The sequence below is a fragment of the Chenopodium album genome, chromosome 9 (genome assembly GCF_948465745.1).
Source record: "Chenopodium album chromosome 9, dcCheAlbu1.1, whole genome shotgun sequence".
In the NCBI taxonomy this organism is placed as follows: Eukaryota; Viridiplantae; Streptophyta; class Magnoliopsida; order Caryophyllales; family Amaranthaceae; genus Chenopodium; species Chenopodium album.
Window position 1 is genome coordinate 13,615,747 of NC_137842.1, and position 22,885 is coordinate 13,638,631.

At 36.2% G+C, this 22,885-nt stretch overlaps 1 protein-coding gene across 1 annotated transcript; it reads left to right on the top strand.

Annotated features, from left to right (window-relative positions):
* The first annotated feature begins 1,527 nt into the window (after positions 1-1,527).
* On the top strand, positions 1,528-5,765 carry LOC145557462 (exosome complex component RRP4 homolog). Its single transcript, XM_081618644.1, has 7 exons — positions 1,528-1,772; positions 1,861-1,962; positions 2,052-2,097; positions 2,569-2,658; positions 4,633-4,698; positions 4,800-4,868; positions 5,331-5,765. Exons 1-7 carry the CDS (start codon positions 1,618-1,620, stop codon positions 5,763-5,765), a joined length of 963 nt encoding a protein of 320 aa, XP_081474770.1. The 5' UTR covers positions 1,528-1,617.
* Positions 5,766-22,885: the final 17,120 nt, after the last annotated feature.

Below are 22,885 nucleotides of genomic sequence, written 5' to 3' on the forward strand. Positions count from 1 at the left end.
TATTAGTTTCAACAGTCCTCTTATTCCTCTACTCCTCTTAATTCTTAAATCTTTATTTGTTTGTAAATTAGTGATAATTAGATTAATTATTGATTTGTTTAATTAGTTTTGATATATTGTTGACGTACAAATTGAATTTAGAAACTTAGAATTTAAAATTTTTACTTGGTCTTTTAATTGATAATTAGAAAAATTTTACATTGTCAAATTTGTGTTTATTGGGGACTTGGGATTTTTGTTATTCCGTGTAATATTGATTTTTTGCAATATAATTATAGATTTATCATTTATATAAGTAGTAATGTTTTAGCACGCTTTCAAAGTATAAAACTCGAAGAATGCTTTTGTAGGTTTTTTATTTATTTATTATTTTGTAACTGTTTAATCCATCCATTTGTAATAAAAAATTTGAACATATATAAAATATTTAATTAATATATTAGCATCTTTTGTTTTTTAAGATTCCGAACCCACAGTTCGGAATTCCTGGATACGCCACTGTTGTGGAGGGATACATGCATACATCAAATATTTTATTTAGGTAAATAATCTATTTTGTTTTATACCTAAGTTTATAGTTGGCAATAAATATAAAAATACATCAAATCTTTTATTATGTATAATATTTGTTTTTTTATATGGAATTTTAATTTTTTTTTTTAAAGATAAGGAACACATCAGAAAATAACACGTGTCATTGCTGGTGTGTCTTTTAGTATATAGTATTGATTGATTGATGATTGATAGTTTTTCCACAAATAGATTATTTAAAGGTTAAATGAAAAACTATTAGGAAAATTTGCAAAATACGAATTTTAAATGACTGCAATTTGCAAATTTTCCAAACTATTATATAAATAAACAAATAATAAATAAATAATTTATTATTTATTAATTATTTAGGGCATGTTCACATTTACTGAACTGAACTGATTGGAGTTGAACTAAACTGAACTTAGCTGAAATGAATATTTTATGAGAGAGGGAAATTAAGAGCTGAACTGAAAATTATAATTTCAGTCATCTATGAATTATAATTTCATAGTCTTGAGTTCTTGACAGGCTGTTCATTGTGGTGTTGAAAAGTTGAATTGAATTTAACTTTTTGGTAATATTGCTACTTTGTATTTTTTAGTCTTGATTAGTTGGTCATTTGATTCTTGTAGTTTCTTGTCTTTATGTTTTGTTAATTGCTAATTTTTGTCTTTGTTTGAGGTGGAAAATTTTTAACAATTTGGTTTTGCTTTTGGGACTTCTGGGTGGGTGGTATAGTCTGCTGCCTCTTTTGCTTCATTGAAAACTTTGGCTGTATTTGGATTTTTATCTAAGTTAATTTAATCTCCCTTTTTCATGAAATAAAAAAAATAGAACTGAAATTGTGTGTATTTGATTGTATATTCGAATTGCTGAATTTTTTATTATTGCTTAAATGAGTTTTAGAATGAAGCGGAAACAGTACTCCAAATAAAATGCTGAATATTGCTAGTTTTCTCATTAAAAAACTGCAAAATCTCATACAAGGTTTAAGGGTTTAAGCAATTCACCAAATTCAAAGAAAGAATCAAACAAGCGCCAAAGAAAGAGCTACTCTCATAACAACAATAACCGAAGAAGAAAATGAGAGAAATAGAATTGTCGTTGAATCAAACCCAAAAGATTCGACTTCAAAGAGCTTTAGAAAAACTCCAATCTCTCTCCTCCAAATCCGCTGCCAACGCTTCTGTCACCGTCGCCGACACTATTCCTGTCAACAATGAAGACAATATCCTCAAGTATTCTTTTTTCAAATCCCTAATTTTTAACGATTTGATATAAAGTGTGAGTAGAAAATGTCTAATAGTCGCTGTTTTTGTTTTAAAGGGGACATGGAACATTGGAGCTTGACGGCGAAGTGGTTGCAACTGTGTGTGGTGTTGTTGACCGAGTTGATAAACTTGTTATTGTTCGTTCTTTGCGATCCAGGTTCGTCGATACAAGTTTGAGAAATTCTGCTGAGTTTATGCTTGAAAATTTGTTTTGAATTTTTTTTTTTGATGAATTGATTTATGTAGGTATAAGCCTGATACTGGAGATATCATTGTTGGACGAGTTGTTGAGGTATATACATGAGAATTTGATGATATGTAGTCAGTTTTAATTAGCTGCTAAGTGTATGATCAAATGAACATATAGTTGTTGAACTAATTTGTAATTGATGTATTTTGCTAGCTTAGTGCTATGAATTAAACTTAAATGCTATGGAGTATAACTTATACTACGTATGTGGTATTTGGTCCGTTTCATTTGAGTTGACACATTTCTTTAGGCGCGTTTGCCAACATGAAAAATATCAGTAGGCAAAAATTATAAAAAATGTTTTTTAGAAAGTGGTTATTGAGAAAATCTAACAATTTCTGTGAAAAGAGGGGATATGATGTTTTGTAGTAGAATTGGATGGCTTGTGATTTATATGTTGTTTAGTTCGTTTTTGACTATGACATGTTTGTCTATTTGATATCTGCTCATTAAATTGTTTCGAAGATTTGATATATATGAAGTGTTAGCTAAATTTGAAATTTTTTTTATCAGGTTGCTCAAAAGCGGTGGAGAATTGAGATCCATGCGAACCAAGATGCTGTTCTTATGCTTTCTTCAGTGACTTTACCTGATGGTATCCAGGTATATGTTGGTCTTAACTGCTGTTAGAATATTTGTTTGTCCTCTCTGTCTAGATATGCTTTGCATTGTTACTTGAAATTTCTTCTATTCTGCACCTTTTACTGAAGTATATGACACTCTGTTATGAACTTATAGCCAATCTTGAGCTGAAAATTTTGCTGCTTCTAGGATGGTGATTTTTACTTATCAATCATTTTAGTTCCATTAACTTTTATGAGTCCAAAACCTTAGGCATTAGATTAATAGATTGGACTTATCGGTTTGATATATCTATATACTTTGTATCTGAATGGTACCAAGATTAAACCTATTTGTTTTTCTCTGAAGTGTACTCTCATCATATTGCTCAATAGTCAGTGAGCTTTCTGATTTATTTGTGAAAAAGGTTTAATAAATTCTCATATCCAACACCAAACCATGCATCAGGACATCCGGTACTGATTTGTGATGTTCTAATCTTTAAATTCTTGGGAACAAACCTAGAAACTCAAAAAATTGCACCTTGTGAACTGTTATTGCCATTTACAAATTAGGATTGGACCAGGAGTGTTTTAAATCTAACATGTGCAGCCCCAGGTTGAGGACTGGCAAGATGAGCTGGTTTCCTTGCTCTACCCTCTAAATTGTTTGCCTGCATTTAGGTACTTTTAAATACAGACAAGTTTTACTTTACCTTACTGTAGCTATTAAACTTTTAATGTGTTTATTGGCTTACTATGTTCTAGTAACTACTAAGGGGTTGATATGTATTACTCCATCAAACCCTTCTCATCGAGTACACTCAGGGAAAGGGGAAGGAATCAAGAAAGAGATATAAAAAGGAATTAAGAAAGAGATAGGGAAAGGAATTAAGAAAGAGATAGGGAAGGAAAAGATTGCAAATGCTTTTCTTATAATATGTTGTTTGGGTTATGTGGTTGACAAAACACAAAAGTCACAAGATACTACAGAGTATCTTCCTTGCCTACCCTGTACACACCACTGTTTCTCCTAGTTTCTATTGTCTAGTCATCATTTTCTTCCTATTATCCTTGCTTGCCCACCAGCTTCCCTCACCACCCACTGCAGCTGCAGACTTATTTTAATGTGTCTCTCTCTGCTTTCACTCACCAGAGCACCTTTTTGACCATTCACTTAGACATTAGTGATCAAATTGTAAATAATAAATGTTTTGTGTATGGATAAGATGTGATTATTTGAAAGAGACGGTAAAGAAGAATGATAATGCTAGCTAACCTGTTTCCAAGTATGTTAACCTCAGTAGTATGTTAGGGAGATGAAGGGAAATAAGCAATTATGTATAATATCAATGTTACGGCCACCATGATATGTAAACCTTCCACCTAAAGCAGGGACTTGTTGGTGTATGATGCACCTTATCCTTGGGATTGGCAAATTGTCGCGACTTGACTTAGTTATCTCTGCAATATTTACACTCACACACACACTGAAAAGAAAAGAACAAAACAATAATTAAGGAGAGGGTGAATGGCCACTTGGCCAACATTCTAAAAGTCATTGATGTTGAGATGGATGATATTAGATGCATTTTTAAGGTGTTTAGATTCTTCTTGCAAGGTTGATCTCCACTTCTTGAGTATCATATTTGCTTATTCTCACATCTGGTCTTTGGTTATACTTGAGCCTGCCACAGGGGAGTCTCTATCAGATGCTTCTAGGACTTGGAAAGCCTATTACTTATTAGGCCATCTTGTAAAGTTGTAATTAATAAGCTATTTTGTCTCTTGCTTTCCTATATGTTGATAAGAATTTTTGTTTTCAGCTTTGAATAAATAATGAAGAAATATTATTAGCAACATGCATATTCATGAATGGGTCTTTGGAATCGTAATCATAGTTGAGCAGTCAATGCTGTCGATTTTGTTTGAAAGATGATGTGCTCATCTATGTTTGTGTTTTGCTTTCTGAGATCAGCATGGTAAAAATTAATCTTCAGTTCGTTGTCATTGCTAGAGGCGGCGTAGAGCGGTTGATGAACTCAACATGCGTAATATTTTTGTAGAGAACGATGTTATTTCTGTAAGTTTCGTTGGTTTTTTCAACTGTTAAATTTTTTGGTGAATGACAACTTCAAATAATCAAATTTCTGATTTTTTTTTATAAATGTGCCTTCCGCACAGGCTGAGGTTCGTAACAGTCAACACGATGGTACTTGGCAGCTACATGCAAGGAGTGATAAGTATGGGAAGGTATGGTTTCAAGCTTTCTATTCTTAAGTCATCCTTAACATCGCTAGTTTATTGTAATGGGAATTTGGGTGTAAATATAGTCATTTTTTAGGGAAGGGAGAGTAATAAAGGGACTTGTGGGAAGCAGTTATGGAAATCTATGGCATCATTTTTCACTTCTTGCTTTTTTTCTTTCCCTTCGTTTTTGTGGAAAACTGGAAACATCCTATCTTCCATTTGGGCCTTCGCCCGTCCTTGAAATCACCATGCCTAGAATACTATTCTGCATAGGAGGATTAAGTTTGTAGTTGTTAATGTTTCTTTCATGTTCATTTGTAATTGCTTCAACATAGAATGAGACAAAAACATGTTACACTTTATTTTGTAATTATTGGGAGTAGATTTGGGACCCTAAATTTTAGGAATAGTACCAGCAAGTTCTTATTTTACTTTGTTTTCATTACTTGATGCTTAATCTTGCAGCTTGAGAGGGGTCAACTGATCACCGTTCCTTCCTATTTGGTGAAAAGACGCAAGCAGCACTTCCACCAGTTAGATCAATATGGTGTTCTCTTAATACTTGGTTGTAATGGTTATGTCTGGGTTGGTGAACTCATTGCAGCAAAAGACAGTATGGAAGTAGATGATGCGAATGAATCTGAGAAAACCCATGCAAATTCCATTGGCGAAATAAATCTTGAAGAAAATTACACTCCCTTGGAAACACGGCAGAACATATGCAGGATTGCGAATGCTGTCCGGGTCTTAGCCGTTTTGGGTTTCAATATAACTGTTGAAGTTATACTAGAGTTGTGTGATTTGAGTACCTCATTGAATCTTGACATTCACGATATGCTTGGGGCAGAGTTCTGTGTTGCAGTTGCTGAAAAAGAGCTGGTGTTGCTGAAATTTTGGTAATTTAGCGAAAGTATTTGCAAAGGATGAAGGTAGCTTTGTGTTTATTCTCCTTGACTAGTTAGACAGAACACAGAAGCCTGATTATAATTATGGGAAGAAGTAAGTCCCTTTACTACTATGAGTAAAATTTTAACTATGTTTTATTATTTTCAGTAGAGCTGTCAATTCGGGTAAACGGGTTGGGTAAGAATGGGTCGGGTCAAATCGGGTCGGGTCCATTCGGGTAAATGCTATAACCTATGCGCGTCGGGTTCGGGTTGGGTCATGCTTGAGTCTAGTCACGCCAGGTCTAACATCTTATCGGGTTTGGGTCGGGTTTAGGTTGGGTTAATAACAAGCCGGGTTACATTCGGGTCGAGTAAATAATAGGTCGGGTTTAATTCTGGTTTTCACGGGTTAGGGTCATTCTCGGGTTCGAGTCGGGTTTGGTTCAAGTTAATAATTTGCGGGTTAGAATCAGGTCGGGTCATTCTCAGGTTTGAGTCGGGTTCGGTTCAAGTCAGTAATTTGCGGGTCATAATCCGGTTGGGTCATTTCCAAGTCGGGTTATTCTCAGATTCAAGTTGGGTTCGGTTCAGGTCAATAATATGTGGGTTATAATCAGGGCGGGTCATTTACAAGTCGGGTTATTCTCGGGTTGGGTTCAAGTCAATAATCTTCGGGTTATAATCAGGTCGGTCCTTTTCAAGTCTTGTCATTCTCAAAATAATTTGCGGGTTAATAATCAAGTCCGGTCATTTCCAAGTCGAGTCATGTTTGGATTCGGGAATCAAAATATTAGGTTCATATGGGTTTAAGGTTGATATCAGATTATCAGGTTGGGTCATATCGGGTTCAGTTACATTTTTTGGGTCGGTTTGTTAACGGTTCATGTAATGACGTTCACGTTTTAATCATTATCAATTTCTTCATTTATTGTAAGAGAAATAATTTCAGAGAAGTTTAAATTCGAGCTAATAAGTTCAGGTATTAGTTTAGATAAGATATATATACATTATAAGTTCTTATAAAATTCGGGTCAGGTTAATAACAATTCGGGTTGAATTTGGGTCAGGTCAAACAAGTTGGGTTGATTTTGGGTCGGGTTTGTAACAGGTCGGGTTGAATCTCGAGTAGGGTTAGTAATAGGTCGGGTTAGGAACAAGTCGGGTTGAATTCAGGTCTGGTTAAATTTGGGTTTTGACGGGTTAAAACAAGTTTGAGTCAATTTCGGTTCAGGTCAATAATTTACTGGTTACATTCGGGTCGAGTCATCTCCAGGTTAGTTTATGTTAGGGTTCGGGTCTCAAAAATTCGGGTCTAGGATAGGTTTTAGGTCGGGTTCGGGTCATCATTTTTTCGGGTTTAGACGGGTCGGTCAATAATCGGGTTCGGGTCGGGTCAGCTTTTGACAGCTTTAATATTCAGTGGCGTGAATGTAGTAATGAAAGCTTAATTTTATTTTTTTCCATGGTGTTGCTTTATTTTTTATAATCAATGCATCCCTCCAATAATTGGGATTAAAAAAAATAAAAATAAATAAATAGTGTTAAATATGGAAGAGAAAATATAGAGATGAGGTAAGATTGTTACGTTATATTTCATATTCCAATATGAAAAAATAAAAATATTTCATATTTCATATATATATATATATATATTACCTAGGGTTCCATCAACGGAAAAGACCAAATACCCCCAACTCTAGAGTATTCTAGATAGTACATGGGATAATAGTTATCCACATTTAGATATTTTCATGACACTCCCCCTTGGATGACTATATATTGAATAAAACAATAACTAACATTTACTACAAAACCCGTACAAAATAATACACTATAATGTGCATAAGATGCTGCCTCGTTAAAAACCTTACTAGGAAAACCCAGTGGGAAAAATAATGGTTAAGGAAAAAAGAGTGCAGCGCGCATTAATTCCCCCTCATGACTACATCACTTGAGATCTTTAAGACGACCAATCCAATGCCGTAAGCTAACTTTTTAAATGTTGCTTTCGGAAGAGCCTTAGTAAATAAGTCTGCTAAATTTACACTTAAACGAATGTGCAATACATTTGAAGATCATGAGTGAAGAAAAATTTGGGTAAGATGAGCTTTGTTCTGTCACCTTTGATGTATCTTTCTTTAAGTTGAGCAATACAAGCTGTGTTATCATCATATAAAGTTGTTGGTGCCTCTTTCCCAGATGATAAACCACAAACTTCTTTTATATGTTGAACTACCGACCTTAACCATACACATTCACGACTAGCCTCGTGAATTGCTAAAATCTCATAATGATTGGAAGAAGTAGTTGCAATGGTTTGTTTCATGGAACGCCAAGAAATGGCAGTAACACAGTATGTGAACACATATCCAGTTTGTGACCGACCATTGTGAGGATCAGATAAACCAATTAAATTTTCTTTGGACAACTTTGGGAAAAATAAACCCATATCCTTCGTACCTTGAGGTAACGAAGTAAATGTTTAATCCCATTCCAATACCTTCGGGTTGGACATGAACTAAACCTTGTTAATAAATTAACTGAAAATGATATGTCGGGTCGTGTATGACTTGCAAGGTACATTAGCGCTCCAATTGCACTAAGATACGGTACTTCAGGACCAATAATTTCTTCATCATTTTCCCGAGGTCGGAATGGATCTTTCTCTACTTCAAGTGATCTTACAACCATAGGGTTGTTCAATGGATGTGTTGTATCCATAGAAAATATTTTAAGAACCTATTCTATGTATGTTGATTGATGCACAAGGATTCCATTCTCTAGGTGCTCTATTTGTAACCCCAAGCAAAATTTTGTCTTTCCTAGATCTTTCATTTCGAACTCTTTCTTTAAATAATTGACAGTCACTGAAATCACTTTAGGAGTTCCAATGATATTCAAATCATCAACATACACTACAATTATAACAAATCCCGATCCAAATTTCTTTATAAAAATACATGGGCTGATAGGATCATTCTTATAACCTTCTTTCAACAAATACTCACTTAGATTGTTATACCACATACGCCCAAATTTTTTCAATCCATAAAGAGATTTGTTCAATTTAATACAAAAATGTTCTCGAGAACTATATTTTGTTGCTTCTGGCAGCTGCGAGCTTTATGTAAATGTCATTATCCAGTGAGCCATATAAATAAGCTCTGACTCTATGTCTATATTCTTCAATGGATTTTGGTTCATGATCCTCATTATTATCCATAACATCTAATGCTACATTGCATGCAAAGACATCATCGATGTCGATTTGATTTCGGTTCCATGTAATTTCGGACATGATATAATTTATTGAAATTTCTTCATTATCAGGTACCTGAATTTCTTCTTGTATCATGTCTAAAGTCTCTTCTAGAGATCCTTTGGAAATTATTTCTTCAATTTGACCATAATTTATTAATGCTCCTTTTCTTTTCAGAGGATTCTTATTTTTGGAACCTATCGGTCTTCCACGTTTCTAACGTGGTTTAGACTCATTAGCAAATTTATTTTGTCCTTTCAGGACATCTATTTTAAATGGAGCATTTACAGCTGGAATATGTGACTTGGTCACTCTTTTGGGTTAGCAAACGAGTCTGTCAATTGATTTGCTAAACTTTGTAAATGAATTATCTTTTGAACTTCTAGTTCACATTGTTTAGTTCGAGGATCAAAATAGGATAATGATAATTCATTCCATTTAATTTCCTTCTCCAACTCTCTTTTTTCTTCCCCTAATGTTGGGAAAAGTGACTCGTTAAAATGACAACCTGCAAAACGAGCCGTAAATAAATCCCCTGTTGTAGGCTCGAGATATTTAATTATTGACGGGAATTCAAACCCAACATATATCCCAAACTTCCTTTGAGGACCCATCTTAGAGCGGTGTGGTGGAGCTATTGGAACATGAACCGCACATCTAAAAATTCTTAGATGAGAAATATTTGGTTCCTGACCATAAACCAATTGTAATGGGGAGAACTTGTGATAACTTGTTGGCCTAATGCGAATTAGTGCTGCTGCATGTAATATAGCATGTCCCCAAGCATAAATTAGGAGATTGGATTTCATAAGCAATGATCTAGCAATTAACTGAATACGTTTAATTAATGACTCTGCAAGACCGTTTTGTGTATGAACATGAACTATAAAATGTTCAACATTTATCCCAATGGACATGCAATAATCATTGAAAGCTTGAGATGTAAATTTACCAGCATTATCAAGTCGAATAGTCTTAATGGGAGGATCTGGAAAATGTGTCCGCAACTTAATCAATTGGGCAAGTAATCTCACAAACGCCAGGTTACGAGTTGATAACAAAGACACATGTGACCATCTAGTTGATGCATCAATTAAAACCATAAAATATCTAAATGGTCCACATGTGGGATGTATGGGCCCACAAATATCTCCTTGTATACGTTCCAGAAAACTAATTGATTCAAAATTAATTTTAGCAGGTGATGGGCGAATAATCAACTTGCCTTCTAAGCAAGCAGCACGTGAAAAATTATTATGAAGAATCTACCAGCTCTTCAAAGAATGTCCACATGAATTCGTAATTATTTTTCGCATCATTATTGAACTGGGATGGCCTAACCGGTCATGCCAAACAACAAAATTATTAGTAAACTTCTGGTTTACTGCATGAGCTTCAATAGCATTGATTTTTGCGTAGTATAAACCACTGGAGAATGTAGGTAGTTTCTCCAAAACATGTTTTGAGCCTTGAGTTATATTTGTGATTTAAAGGAATTCGTTATTTCTTCATTGATTGTTTCAATATGATAACCATTGTTGCGAATATCCTTAAAACTTAATAAATTTCCTTAAGACAATGGGGAGTATAAAACATCAATTATTTTAATTTCAGTTCCCCAAGACAATTTCATAGTGGCTCTTCCGGAGCCCTCAATAATATTTGTACTACCCGATATGGTACTCACATTTATTCTTTTCATCATCAAATGAGAGAAATATTTTTTTTTTTTATTTTTAAGTATTGTATGAGTAGTTGCACTGTCAGCAAGACATAATTTTTCACCATTCATAGCAAATTGAACTTGAGTAATATCCATGTTATCCATGAAATAAAATACATGTCAAAATATTAAGCATAAAAATAAAGATGATAAAATAAATATATCAATAAAAACACTCAAATAGTTCATAAATTTATAAAGCAAAAGTCTTTATTACAACGAAAGAAATAAACTTTAAGTAAATCACTAGAATAAGCAAACATAAGTCTAATACTTAAAACTGACACAAAACAATATAATTTTAATTATTCCCTTTTGAGGTAGTGAAGAAATCAGCAACTTAAAAATGAGTTGTACTGCCAAAATCAAAATTATTCCCTTCCGAGGAAGTAAGGAAATCAGCAACCTTAAATTGATTGGCATTGCCAAAATCAAAATCACCTTCACCATCTTCAAGAACAAGGTTTCACTATGTGAAAAAATGAAATTGGCACCAGTTCAAACCCGGCCTAAGGCACCGGTTTGAACCGGTGTCAATGTGGGGGGTGCCAATAAGTGGTTTAAAAAAGCACCGGTTCAAATCGGTGCCAAAACTCGGAATTAGCACCGGTTAATCGGTGCCAAAAATGGCCAAAAAAAATTATTTTATTGTTTTTGGCACCGGTTAACCGGTGCCAAAAAATATGTAATTTTTTTTTTTTTTTGGTTTTTCCACTTAAAAATTTAATAGACTAAAATACATAACAACATTAAAACATAACATAAAGCGAATATCGATTAAAACAACATCAATATCATCGAAAATTAGCAACATCAATATCATCGAAAATTTGCAATACATAATAAATAAAAAAAAAATTACAACATATAAATACTTCGATTACAACATATAAATACAAAAAAAAAATTACAATATAAATTTTGAAAAAAAAATTACAATATTGTTAATAAAAAAAAAAAAAAAAACAAAAACACCATTCATTCTTGTATCTTGCTTCTTCAATTTCAGATCTAAATATTATACCTGCACCAAAAACCATTAATATAATTAAGCTTCGAAAAAAAAAACCCAGAATTTAATCCAAAAATTGAAAAAAAATTCAAACCCAGAAAAAATTGAAATAAAAAAAAACCTAGAAAAAAAACGTGAAATCGAAAAAAAATTCAAAATCTTAAAAAAAAAACCCAGAAAACATAAAAAAATTGAAATCGAAAAAAACCCTTAATATTTGATTTTAATCGAAAAAACCCTGAAAACAAAGATTCATCAATCTGAAAACAAAAACCCAGAAACGCATAAACAAATGTAATCGAAAAAAACCCTTACTATTTGGATTTTAATCGAAAAAACCCATAAAACAAAAAAATTGAAATCGAAAAAAAATCGATTAAAATCTGAAAAAAAAAAATCAAAATCGAAATTGATTAAAAATTTGATTAAAATAAAAAAATCGATTAAAAATTCGATTAAAATTAAAATCGATTAAAAATTCGATCAAAACAATACTCAGAAAAAAAAAAGATTTAAAATCGATTAAAAAATCAATTAAAACAAAAACCCAGAAAATCGATTAAAACAAAAACCTAGATAATCGATTACAAAAAAAACCTAGAAAATCGAATTAGAACATTGAACTTTGTGGTGGCGGCTTTGCGGTGGTGGTGGTGTTGTTGTTGTTGTTGCGGTGGTGTTGTTGTTGGTGTTGTTGTTGTTGTTGCGGTGGTGTTGTTGTTGTTGTAGAGAAAGAGAAGTGATTGGGAAGGAGAGCTAGAGGAGAGAGAAGGGAGAGCAGAGGAGAGAGAAGGGAGAGGAGAGAGTGAAGGAGGCGGACCGAGAGGAGAGAGAAGGAGCAAGGTATTAGGGTTTTAATTAAAGGGAGAGAGTAAGCTAAGGGCAGTTTTTTTTTTAATAATTAAATGGTCCGGTTCACAAAGGCACTAGTTCAAACCGGTGGCCTTTCTGTTTTTGGCACCGGTTTGAAGTGAGCCGGTGCCTTTTATTAGCCTTTTTTATTGTTTTGGAGTTCTACAAACCCGAGACCAATGACCTTTTTCTCCACAACGGTAACATATATTGGTATCACTTTTCTCTTTATCATCCCTACGTTCCCACTTCTGGTGGGAATGTGAGTTTGTAAAATGACCTCCACGACCTCTACCATATCCACGTCCACGACCCTGGCCGCGCCATTGGCCACGACCGCGATCTCCACCTCGACCACTACTACTAGAATGATCTCTATTTTTAGTTTCTTTCCTGTTATGGGTTGTGACATTCGCTTTAGGGAATGGAGTAGAGCCAGTAGGACGTGATTCATGATTTTTCATTAACAACTCGTTATTTTGCTCAGCCACAAGAAGACAGGATATTAATTCAGAATTTTTTAAAAATCCTTTTTCTCTATATTGTGTCTGCAGGATAATACTATTAGCATGGAAAGTGGAGTATGTCTTTTTAAGCATTTCTGCATCAGTAATATTTTCTCCACATAATTTCAATTGAGAAGTTATTTTAAACATAGCTGAGTAATATTCACTATCAATCAATCAATCAATCAATCAATCAAAGCCTTAATCCCAAAAGTGGGGTCGGCTAACATGAACCAAATTTGATTATTCCGTGTAGTCATCAACATAAATCTTTCTCCTCCATCCCTTACGATCCAAAACTTCATCCTCACGTAATATTCACTAACAAATTTAAAATCTTGCAATTTCAAATTCAACCATTCATAACGAGCTTTAGGGGGTATCACTGTTTTTTTTGGTGATCATACCTTTCCTTTAGATTACTCCAAAGGATTTGTGGGTCTTTCCACAGTTAAATATTCATTTGTGAGCCCTTTATGGAGGTGATGGCGAAGGAAAATCATGGCTTTAGCCTTATCTTGAGGTGTTGCCTTATTAGCCTTTTTTATTGTTTCACCGGACCCTTTAGCATCTAGGTGTATTTCAGCATCTAACACCCATGATAAATAATTCTTTCCAGTAATATCAAGGGCCACAAATTCGAGTTTGGCAAGGTTCGACATTTTTCACTATACAAAATAATATTAAAAGATAAGTATATATAAATAGTATTCAAAATATGTACTAAACGTTATAATCATGCATGAATAAACCTGATACAAATCATGCATAAATAAGGACGAAATAGAAGATGAGAACGTTAGCATGGAGAAAAATAAGAATGGAACATTAAACATGGTTGCTAAACGTAACCTCTCTTTACTTAATGCATGACAGGGTAAAGTCGTATCCCCAAATCAAAAGTAATACCTAAATCCTCTAACTAATGCAGATAGGGAAGTAAGGTCGAATCCACAGAGAAACGAGTCTTTCTATTCCTAATTAACTAATATAATCTAGATTATGAAGTAACCAATATTTATATTTGAATAATAAACTAAACTACGGAGATCAAGAATAAGGAGAAAATAATATATAAAAGGATCAAGGGCACAGGTTCACCAAAAAATAATATTCCAGGGTAGAATATAATAATCATTCATCAATGCATATATTAATCAGATTATAAAGGGATTTCGCTACGTATTATAATCACACAATTAATTTACCAGTATTAAATCTCATCTTTCGAATCTCGACCTAACCATTTATAAATTAACCTGCCAGTTGAAACTAGACCTAAACATCAATTCTCATCTGTCCAATCTTGAATCAATATTGTTAAACTCATGCATAAAAGATCTGCGCAAATCTAGTCACAGAGCATTAAACCAATCAATAGGAAATTAATCTAGCATTGATAATTAACAACAATAAATTACCCCTTCATATTATTTATGGATCCCCATAAACCCTAGAAATAAAACTACTCACACATAATAGGAACTAACCAAATCAAAGAAATAAAGCAAGACATGATTAAAGGAATAAAATAAACAACTAAGATTAAGAGAAGAGAAATTGTTACCAAAATAAATCTGGAATTAAGAATGGATTAAGAATAAAGGTTTAAGAGAAAGAAAATCTAAGAGAACAATTAAGAGAGTAAAGAAAGAGTAAGAAGAAAAGAGAGAGAGAAGAAGAAGAGAGTAAAATCGTATTACGGAGGAGTATTTATACTCCGTACAAATCCTAAACTAAAACAAACTAAAACGACGCTAATCGTCTCCTAATAAATACAAGCGCCCGATCGGGCGCGCCTTTTTGTTCTTCAAGACCAATCTCGCGCCCGGCCGGGCACGTCACCAGGCGCCAGCCTTAGCTTCTCCCGCCCGGCCGGGCGCGCCTCTGGGCGCCAACCTCTTTGGTCGGGCGGCTCATTTGGGCCACTATTTGGACTACGATTGGGCTCCAATTCTTCAGGCCAATCTGGGTTTCCTCTTCCGGTCTTGAATACTCGGTCCAAATGCCCCGGTATCACCTATACTGAGCCCTTAATCACCGGTTCGATGGCTCTAATCGGCCCTGGGCTATAAAATCTGGTCGTGCTTCTCCAATGTTCGTGATTGCTTCAAAATATCTCGGGAAAATACTCCAAAAGCATAAATCCCTGCAAAAGTCAACCAAATCTACGAAAACACCAATTAGTAATAAAAGTGGCTCTAAAGAGCCAAAAACACTACTAATTATGACCAAGGGACGGGGGTAAAATACTATATAAAATAGACACATCAAACTCCCCCAAGTCAAACATTTACTTGTCCCTAAGCAAAAATCTCATCAATGAATCAATAAATATGTTTCACCCCAAAAGGTAAAAACCAAGCACAAACGATCCAGGGTAAATCAAATAGACATGTTTCAAAATCAACCAATCAAATCCATCTAATCACCAATCTTCCCTAACAATTGTCAAACAGAGCAAACCACAAGAGCATATAGAATTCAAGACTAGTGCTCACGCACTCAACTCTCATTTTTGTGGCGAGTAAAAGATGTACTCGATCGCTCTCCATCTAACCCCTTTATGTGAACAATGCCCTCCCAACTCACACTCTCGTGTGTATAAAACAATGAACGCTCAATCCTACTAGTCGACTCGAAATATGCCAAATCATAACTTGCATTGATAAACAACACTTTCACATTCATACAATTATATGCACAAAGGTCGGAAGGTCTTTAAAGCTTGTAATGTAAGGCTAGGGAAAAAGGGTAGGAATCATTTGGGGAAATGTGAGAGAAAAGCTATGCTTAAGGGAGCAAATACTAATAAAGCCCATGGTCAAAATAAATAATGATCAACATCTCCTACATAACCAACTCTAAAATCAACCCAATATACTCCAATCATAATAAATAATCCCAACACTTACAATTTCACTCATAAAATTATAATAATGAAGAAGTGGAGTGAATAAACAAGCTTTAGTTCCAAACTTGAATTTTTTCATTGAAGCTCAAAATTATTTTTCTTTGGATCAACCTCCAACTAGAACATTTGAACATTTAACACTTTTCTTTTCTTTTGAAGTTCACTTATTTTTTTTCACATTTTTTTTCTTTGAACTTCTTTTTTTTTTGTATAACATCATGCTTTATTTTTTCAAGAAAATATAACTCTAAAACTCATCAAAAATAAACATGATCAACAACAAAACAACTTCTCAAAAAGCCCACCCAAGCTGTGCAAATAATAAGCACACTACAAACTCCCTCACCTCACTCACTAATAGCTCCCCCAAGCCAAGCTTGGGACTAGTAACCAATGGGGCAAAATAGGCTTGTAATATGGCTAATAAAACAACAAAAAGTCAAGGCAACAACATGGGTAGCAAGAAGGGAACAAATGCATCTACAATATCTCGAGGCTACCTAAAAGAACAAATGCCTTCGTCCTCCTCAATGTGCATAATAATGAATTATATAAATATTACTATAGTTGCAAACCAATACTCAAATTCATTGACATACCAGGAACTATGGAACTATCACACATTCCTAACCAAATCAACTAGTCAAGCACTATATTCACAAGTAGTTGGACAAAATTGACGCATGTTAAGGTTTCAAGGCAATCAAACATCAAATCATGATTAACTAATCCACGATGCCTATCATCAAATACCAAGAATCAAAACAATTTTCTCTAGTAAGGGGCATAGGGAAGCATAATTTACAATTCATTGGAACGTATTTTTGGATTTTTTATTTTTCAATTTTTTTTTATAAATAAAAAAGCAATAAAACTAACCTAGAAATCAAGAAATCTAACCTAAGAAAACACACCAAAAATAAAAGAAAAGAGGAAAACAGAAAGATACCAAACCAAAATCTCCCCCAAGCCAGAATCAGACAATGTCCTCATTGGCTCGGGAACTAGCCCAGCATAGCTAGTCCTGATCATCCTCATCCATCGAGCCAAAACCCGCACCTCCACTACCACCTGCACCAGAAGAGCTACCACCAAAATAATCAGCATGAAAACTCCCCCCCGCCGGTCCCCTGAAAGGAATGTCCTGGTCGTACCCATAGAAGGAAGAATAGTCCGTGTAAATACCATGGGCAGTGGGATCCCTATCGTATCCCTGGGGTGGAGGCTGAAACCAGTTAAGGTGAATAGCGTCGTCGGGAATGTTGCCCCGACGAGCATAATCATCATACATAGGGTAGAGAGCTCTACCCTGGTTCCTCTCTAGGTACCCTAACCTCTGGTCTATAGAGCCTACCATCCTCCTAAGGTCAGTGTGGGAATGCTCGATACGTCCTAAGGCCTGACCTATGCTCTGAAAATCCCAAACTGGGCCAGAGTCAACATGAGGGACGAAGTGAGACATGCGAGGTGGAGAAAATGCCACCTCGGGCTGAGGCTGGGGTGGTGGAACTGGTGGTGGTGCCTCCCCCCTAGCGTTGGCAACTAAAGCATCATAAGTGTAAGATGGTTGCCCTGGGGGAAAGGCGGTCAAGTCAGGACTGGGAAGGGGAAAGATGGGCAAAGGTTGCTCGCTCTCAGTCCTAATACACCAAAAGGGTGTCTGCTCGTTATCCGGTCGAACCCACCCCAACTCCTCAAAATACCTAGCAGTCATATAGGTATCTGGTCCACAGTTGGTCAGCTGGTGGGGTCCATCCACTACAAAACCGGCCTTTTTCACTGCTATCCGAGTGATAAGGCCTCCTATACGGATGGAGGTTTTTGATGTGGTGCTAGCCGTGGCATGCCTACTCAAATGGTGAACAATAAACCTTCCTATATTCAATTTCCCGTACCCATACACATAGTGTCCTATGACAGCTAGTTCGTTAGTTTGGGCATTATGGGGCTCGGCCCTACCTAAAAAACACAAACCCGCAAATCTTTGCCAGATTTTTGGGACAGGGTGGTGAATAGGTTTGGTACTAGCATGTTGGGGGTCGGGAGTAGGCAAACCAGTCAAAGCATGATATATGTCACCCATTCTATAGTCCGCATGCCATTGGTGAGGCAACTCAGAATTTAGTTCAAATAATTTACAAAATTCTACAAAAGTTAAACTAATATTTCTATTGTTCAACCTAAACATTAAATTTGGCCCATTTCTACTACTAACAACATGTAAAGAAGACAAGAATTCACAAGTAAGTTCTCGGAATGTAGGATAGTGCATATCAACAAATTTTCTCATGCCAATGTCATTTAAAAATCGTTTTACAAAATCAAACAAACCAAATGATTCTAGAGTAGGGCGGTGTAACCACCGAGAAGGAATTACCTCACGACCAATTAAATGTTCTAGCCGCTCCTTTTGCTCTCGGCTAGCAATGCGGATCGTCGGCCAGTATGGAAGTTGCAAATTTGGGTCGTATTCCTCCCTCGAACTGGAGCTCCTAATGAAAATGGACCTAGCCCTCTTTGAAGCCATGGTAGAAAATGGGTTTGAAAATTAATTTGAATAAAATTTGAAAATTTTTATATGGGAATGTAGAGGATGAAGAGAGGATTACAAAAATGTAAAAAGTTTTGAATTTGGTTAAGGGATGAAGGATAAATCTTAGAGAGAAGGTAGAGAGAATTTGAGTTTTAGAGAGAGAAAGTAATGGAGGAAAGAAGAAATGAAGGAAGAAAGAAGAAAAGAAAGAAGAAGAAGACGCGAACGCCACTCGCGCCCGGTCGGGCGATCTGGAATATATATTATCAGAGGTTCTCGCGCCCGGTCGGGCGGCATTCGCCCGGTCGGGCGATCTGATGGCCCGTTTTCTTCAACTCTCGCGCCCGGTCGGGCGCCCTTCGCCCGGTCGGGCGATCTATCGCTCTAGAATTCGCCCCTTCTCGCGCCCGGTCGGGCGAGGCTTGCCCGATCGGGCGGACAAAGTAGTCCGTATACGACACTTCTCACGCCCGGTCGGGCGCCCATCGCCTGGTCGGGCGAAAATGCTCAAGTTTTGGACATAGGTCTCGCGCCCGATCGGGCGGACTTCGCCCGGTCGGGCCCGAGACTAATTGTCAGCTTCCGTATTTGCTTATTTTCTTCAAAATTTGGCTAACTCTTTTCCTTCAAACCTGAATAAAACTCATAAAACTCATTAAATTCCCTCATCTCTCCTCTCATAAGAAAAAGGAAAGAAAAAAAACAAGTCTAAAAAAACATTAAAAATATGGGTTGCCTCCCGCAAAGCGCTGGTTTATTTAGGACCCGCACGACCTTCTTACCAAGTACAATACTAGGACCCTTGGCCTAACGCTTGATCGGGTGGTTTCTCACCCGGTCTAGCGGTGTTTAGGCTGCGATGCGGCTTCCTGACATACCCTGTGGGACGCCAAATCACCTTATCTGGTGGATCCTCCTTGACTTTGACTGGGGGATCTTCAATGCGACGCACTAAAGATCCTTCTTCGATCGAAGGTTGCTTCAAATTGTCATTGCATTCAACACTTGCAACTCGATCTGGCGGAACACTTACCGTAGGCTCAATTCGCACAACTTGCTTGATCGGTTCCACCGTTTCATCCTCGAAACCAAGACCAACAGTGTAAAGTGCTCTTTCTATTGCATCGACTTCCTTCTGCCATTTGTCTACCTCATCTGAAAGGGATGCAACACAAGATACCACCTCCAAGGGATCTTTTTCAAGAGCTTGGGGCTTGTTAGAATAATTCTCAACCACATTAACACTAAAACATTTCTCCTCAGTCATGGAGCTTTTAGGGGCATTATTCAGATTAAAAATAACTTTATCATCCCCTACCGATAGTGTTAACTTACAACTTCTCACATCTATGACTGCTCCTGCAGTTTTAAGGAATGGTCTACCCAAAATAATTGGGGTTTGCACATCCTCAGCCATATCAAGAACAACAAAATCAACGGGTATATAAAATTTACCTACTCTAACGGGGACATCCTGTTGGACTTAATTATTTTGATGATGACACAACCTCACTTACTTACAAACTAATAAGTGCTTGATTGTTTAAGTGTGTACTCAGTTACAAAGACTAGGAGAATGAAGTGTCTTATAAAAATACCATGAGGAACAAGAAGGCCAGAAGCAGAGCTAATCATATAGAAGAGTTCCCTCACAGGAACTGGCGCTTCAGAACTGAAGACTGGAGAAGAGAAGTTCCTTGCAAGGAACAAAAGCCTCGGAGTAGAAGCTTCAGCAGAGAACATGAAGACTAAATATATTTTTATATTTTAGGATTTATGTAAGTATAAGATATTAATTTGCACTCGAAAAATCTGTGTGGAATTGGTCTAAAAAGATAATTTTGTGCTAGCTAAATTTTAGGGAAGTTGGTTTCTAAACGATTATCTTTTCAAACAAAAAGAGGATTTTATTTTTATTCTGATTTTTTAAAAATATCTGTTTCAAATAAAATCTCCCACGTTTTCTAAAAACCTTGCTGCCTACTCCTCCATGATCTTCTTTAAGTCATGGTCTTGCACATTGAGGAGTTCATGTTTCCTTAATTTTAGGAACATGATCTTCTTAGTGGGTATGAGTAGTGGCGTAATGGTGTTGCTGCACAAAGAGGATTTTCCAAAGCGTTTATTGATCTATAAATAGCCATTAATTTCTGTTGGAAAAACTCACCCTTGCTCACATAAGTTTTCTAGCTTTTATTCGAGTCAAGTGTCAATTCCACACAAGTTCATTAGAGTGTTCTTAATGTTCTTATACTAGAGTTTGTTTTTCTTTCGAGTTGTAATTTGGGGAATGGGGAAGTTCGAGTGAACATTTGTGTATGAGAAAGAGAAGTGAGAAAGAGAAAAGAAAGAGAAGAGAAAGAGAAGAGAGAAGTGAGAAGAGAGAAAGAGAAAAGAAGAGTAACTAGTTGGGTGACTAGTTCCTCAGGGTATCAAGTTCGTAGAGGAACTTGAGTTTGAGTCGTTAGCTTGTAATAGGTTCATTTGCCCTATTATAGTGAAGATTCATTTCCCAAAATCCCAAGTGGTCGTGGTTTTTCTCCTTGTTAGGGCCAAGGAGTTTTCCACGTAAAATCTCTCTTGCATTCTTTAGTTCCTTTAGTTAATCTTTCAGTTCCTTTAGCTAACTTAATTTTAATTCCGCAAAAAGTTTGGCTAAATTCTCATACTACAATTCAACCCCCCCCCCTTCTTGTAGTATTCTTTAAAACAACAATTGGTATCAGAGCCTAACTTCTAGGAAAATCAGGAAACCCTGAAGAAGAAAGGTCTTGGAGAAAATGAATACTCATGAGAAGCTCGAGGAAGGGTACTCAACATAGAGGCCTCCTATGTTCAACGGCAAGTTCTATACCTACTGGAAGAACCGCATGGAGATCTTTATCAAGGCAGAGAACTACCAAGTCTGGAGGGTCATCGAGGTTGGTGATTTCGAAGTCACCAAAACAAATGCTCAGAACGAGGTAATCCCTAAGCCTATGTCTGAATATGAAAAAGAAGACTTTGATAAAATGGAAATAAATGCTATGGCTGTGAAATTGCTCCACTGTGGACTTGGACCTCACGAACACAATCGTGTTATGGGGTGCAAGAACGCTAAGGAAATCTGGGATTTTCTGCAGATTACTCATGAAGGAACTAATGAGGTTAAACGCTCAAAAATCGATATACTTATGTCTAAGTATGAAAGATTTGAAATGCAGCCTAAGGAGACCATTCAAGAGATGCTAACCCGTTTTACTAAAATCATAAATGAGTTGGTTTCCCTTGGTAGACAGATTCCTACAGATGAGCAGGTTAGGAAGGTTCTTAGAAGTCTTCCACAAGATGAGAGATGGAGAGCTAAGGTGACAGCCCTTCAGGAAACGAAGGACTTTACCAAGTTCAATATTGAACAACTAGCAGGTTCTCTCATGACTCATGAGCTACACCTTGGAGTCAACAATGAACCCATGAGGAACAAGGGATTGGCTCTTAAGGCTGATAAGGAGGAAGACTCAGAAGTGGACGAGGATGAGGCTGCCCTAATTGTGCGAAGATTCAAAAAGATGTTCAAGAAAGGCCGAACCTCAAGGAACTTCGGGAAAAAGACCTCAAATCCAAAGCCTGACTATAGTTGCCATAAGTGTGGATCCCCAGATCACGTTATCAGAGACTGTCCCCTTTGGGAAAATGATAAAGGAAAAGGAAAGGCTAAGGAACAGGGAAGAGAAAAATTCAGCAAAGCAAACTATCAGAAGTCAGACATTAGGAAGGCCATGATAGCAGCCTGGGGAGACTTAGAAAGTGAAGAAGAAGATGATGACCAGCCAGAATAGGAGACGGCCAATCTTTGTTTGATGGCCAAATCAGATGATGAAAAAGCTTACCTTGAGGAACTCCAGAAAGAGGTATTTCTTGATCCTAAACAGCTTAAAACTCTCTCTAAAGATGTCTTAATAGATATATGTCTTGAAGAAGAAGAATTCTTTAGAGATACTTCTGTAAAGTTGAACAAATGTGAAAAAGCTCTTAAGGTTTGCAAAGAACGTGGTGCTTGGTTGGAAACAGCCTATGCCAAGTCTCAAAGCAAATTAAGAGAGCTTGATTTTAAATACAAACACATAACTGAGATAGCTGATAGGATTAAGAATGAAAGTATTCTTCTGAATGTTGAATTAACTCAGTATAAGCTCATAAATTCTGATATCAGTTCTAGAAGTTCCTCAAGCGATCAGTTGCTTAAATTCAATGTTGATTTTGAAAATTTGAAAAATGAGCTTTCTACCTTAAAAACTCAAAAGGATCAACTTGAATCAGAACTGAATGCTAGAAAGGATAGAAGTATTGACCCA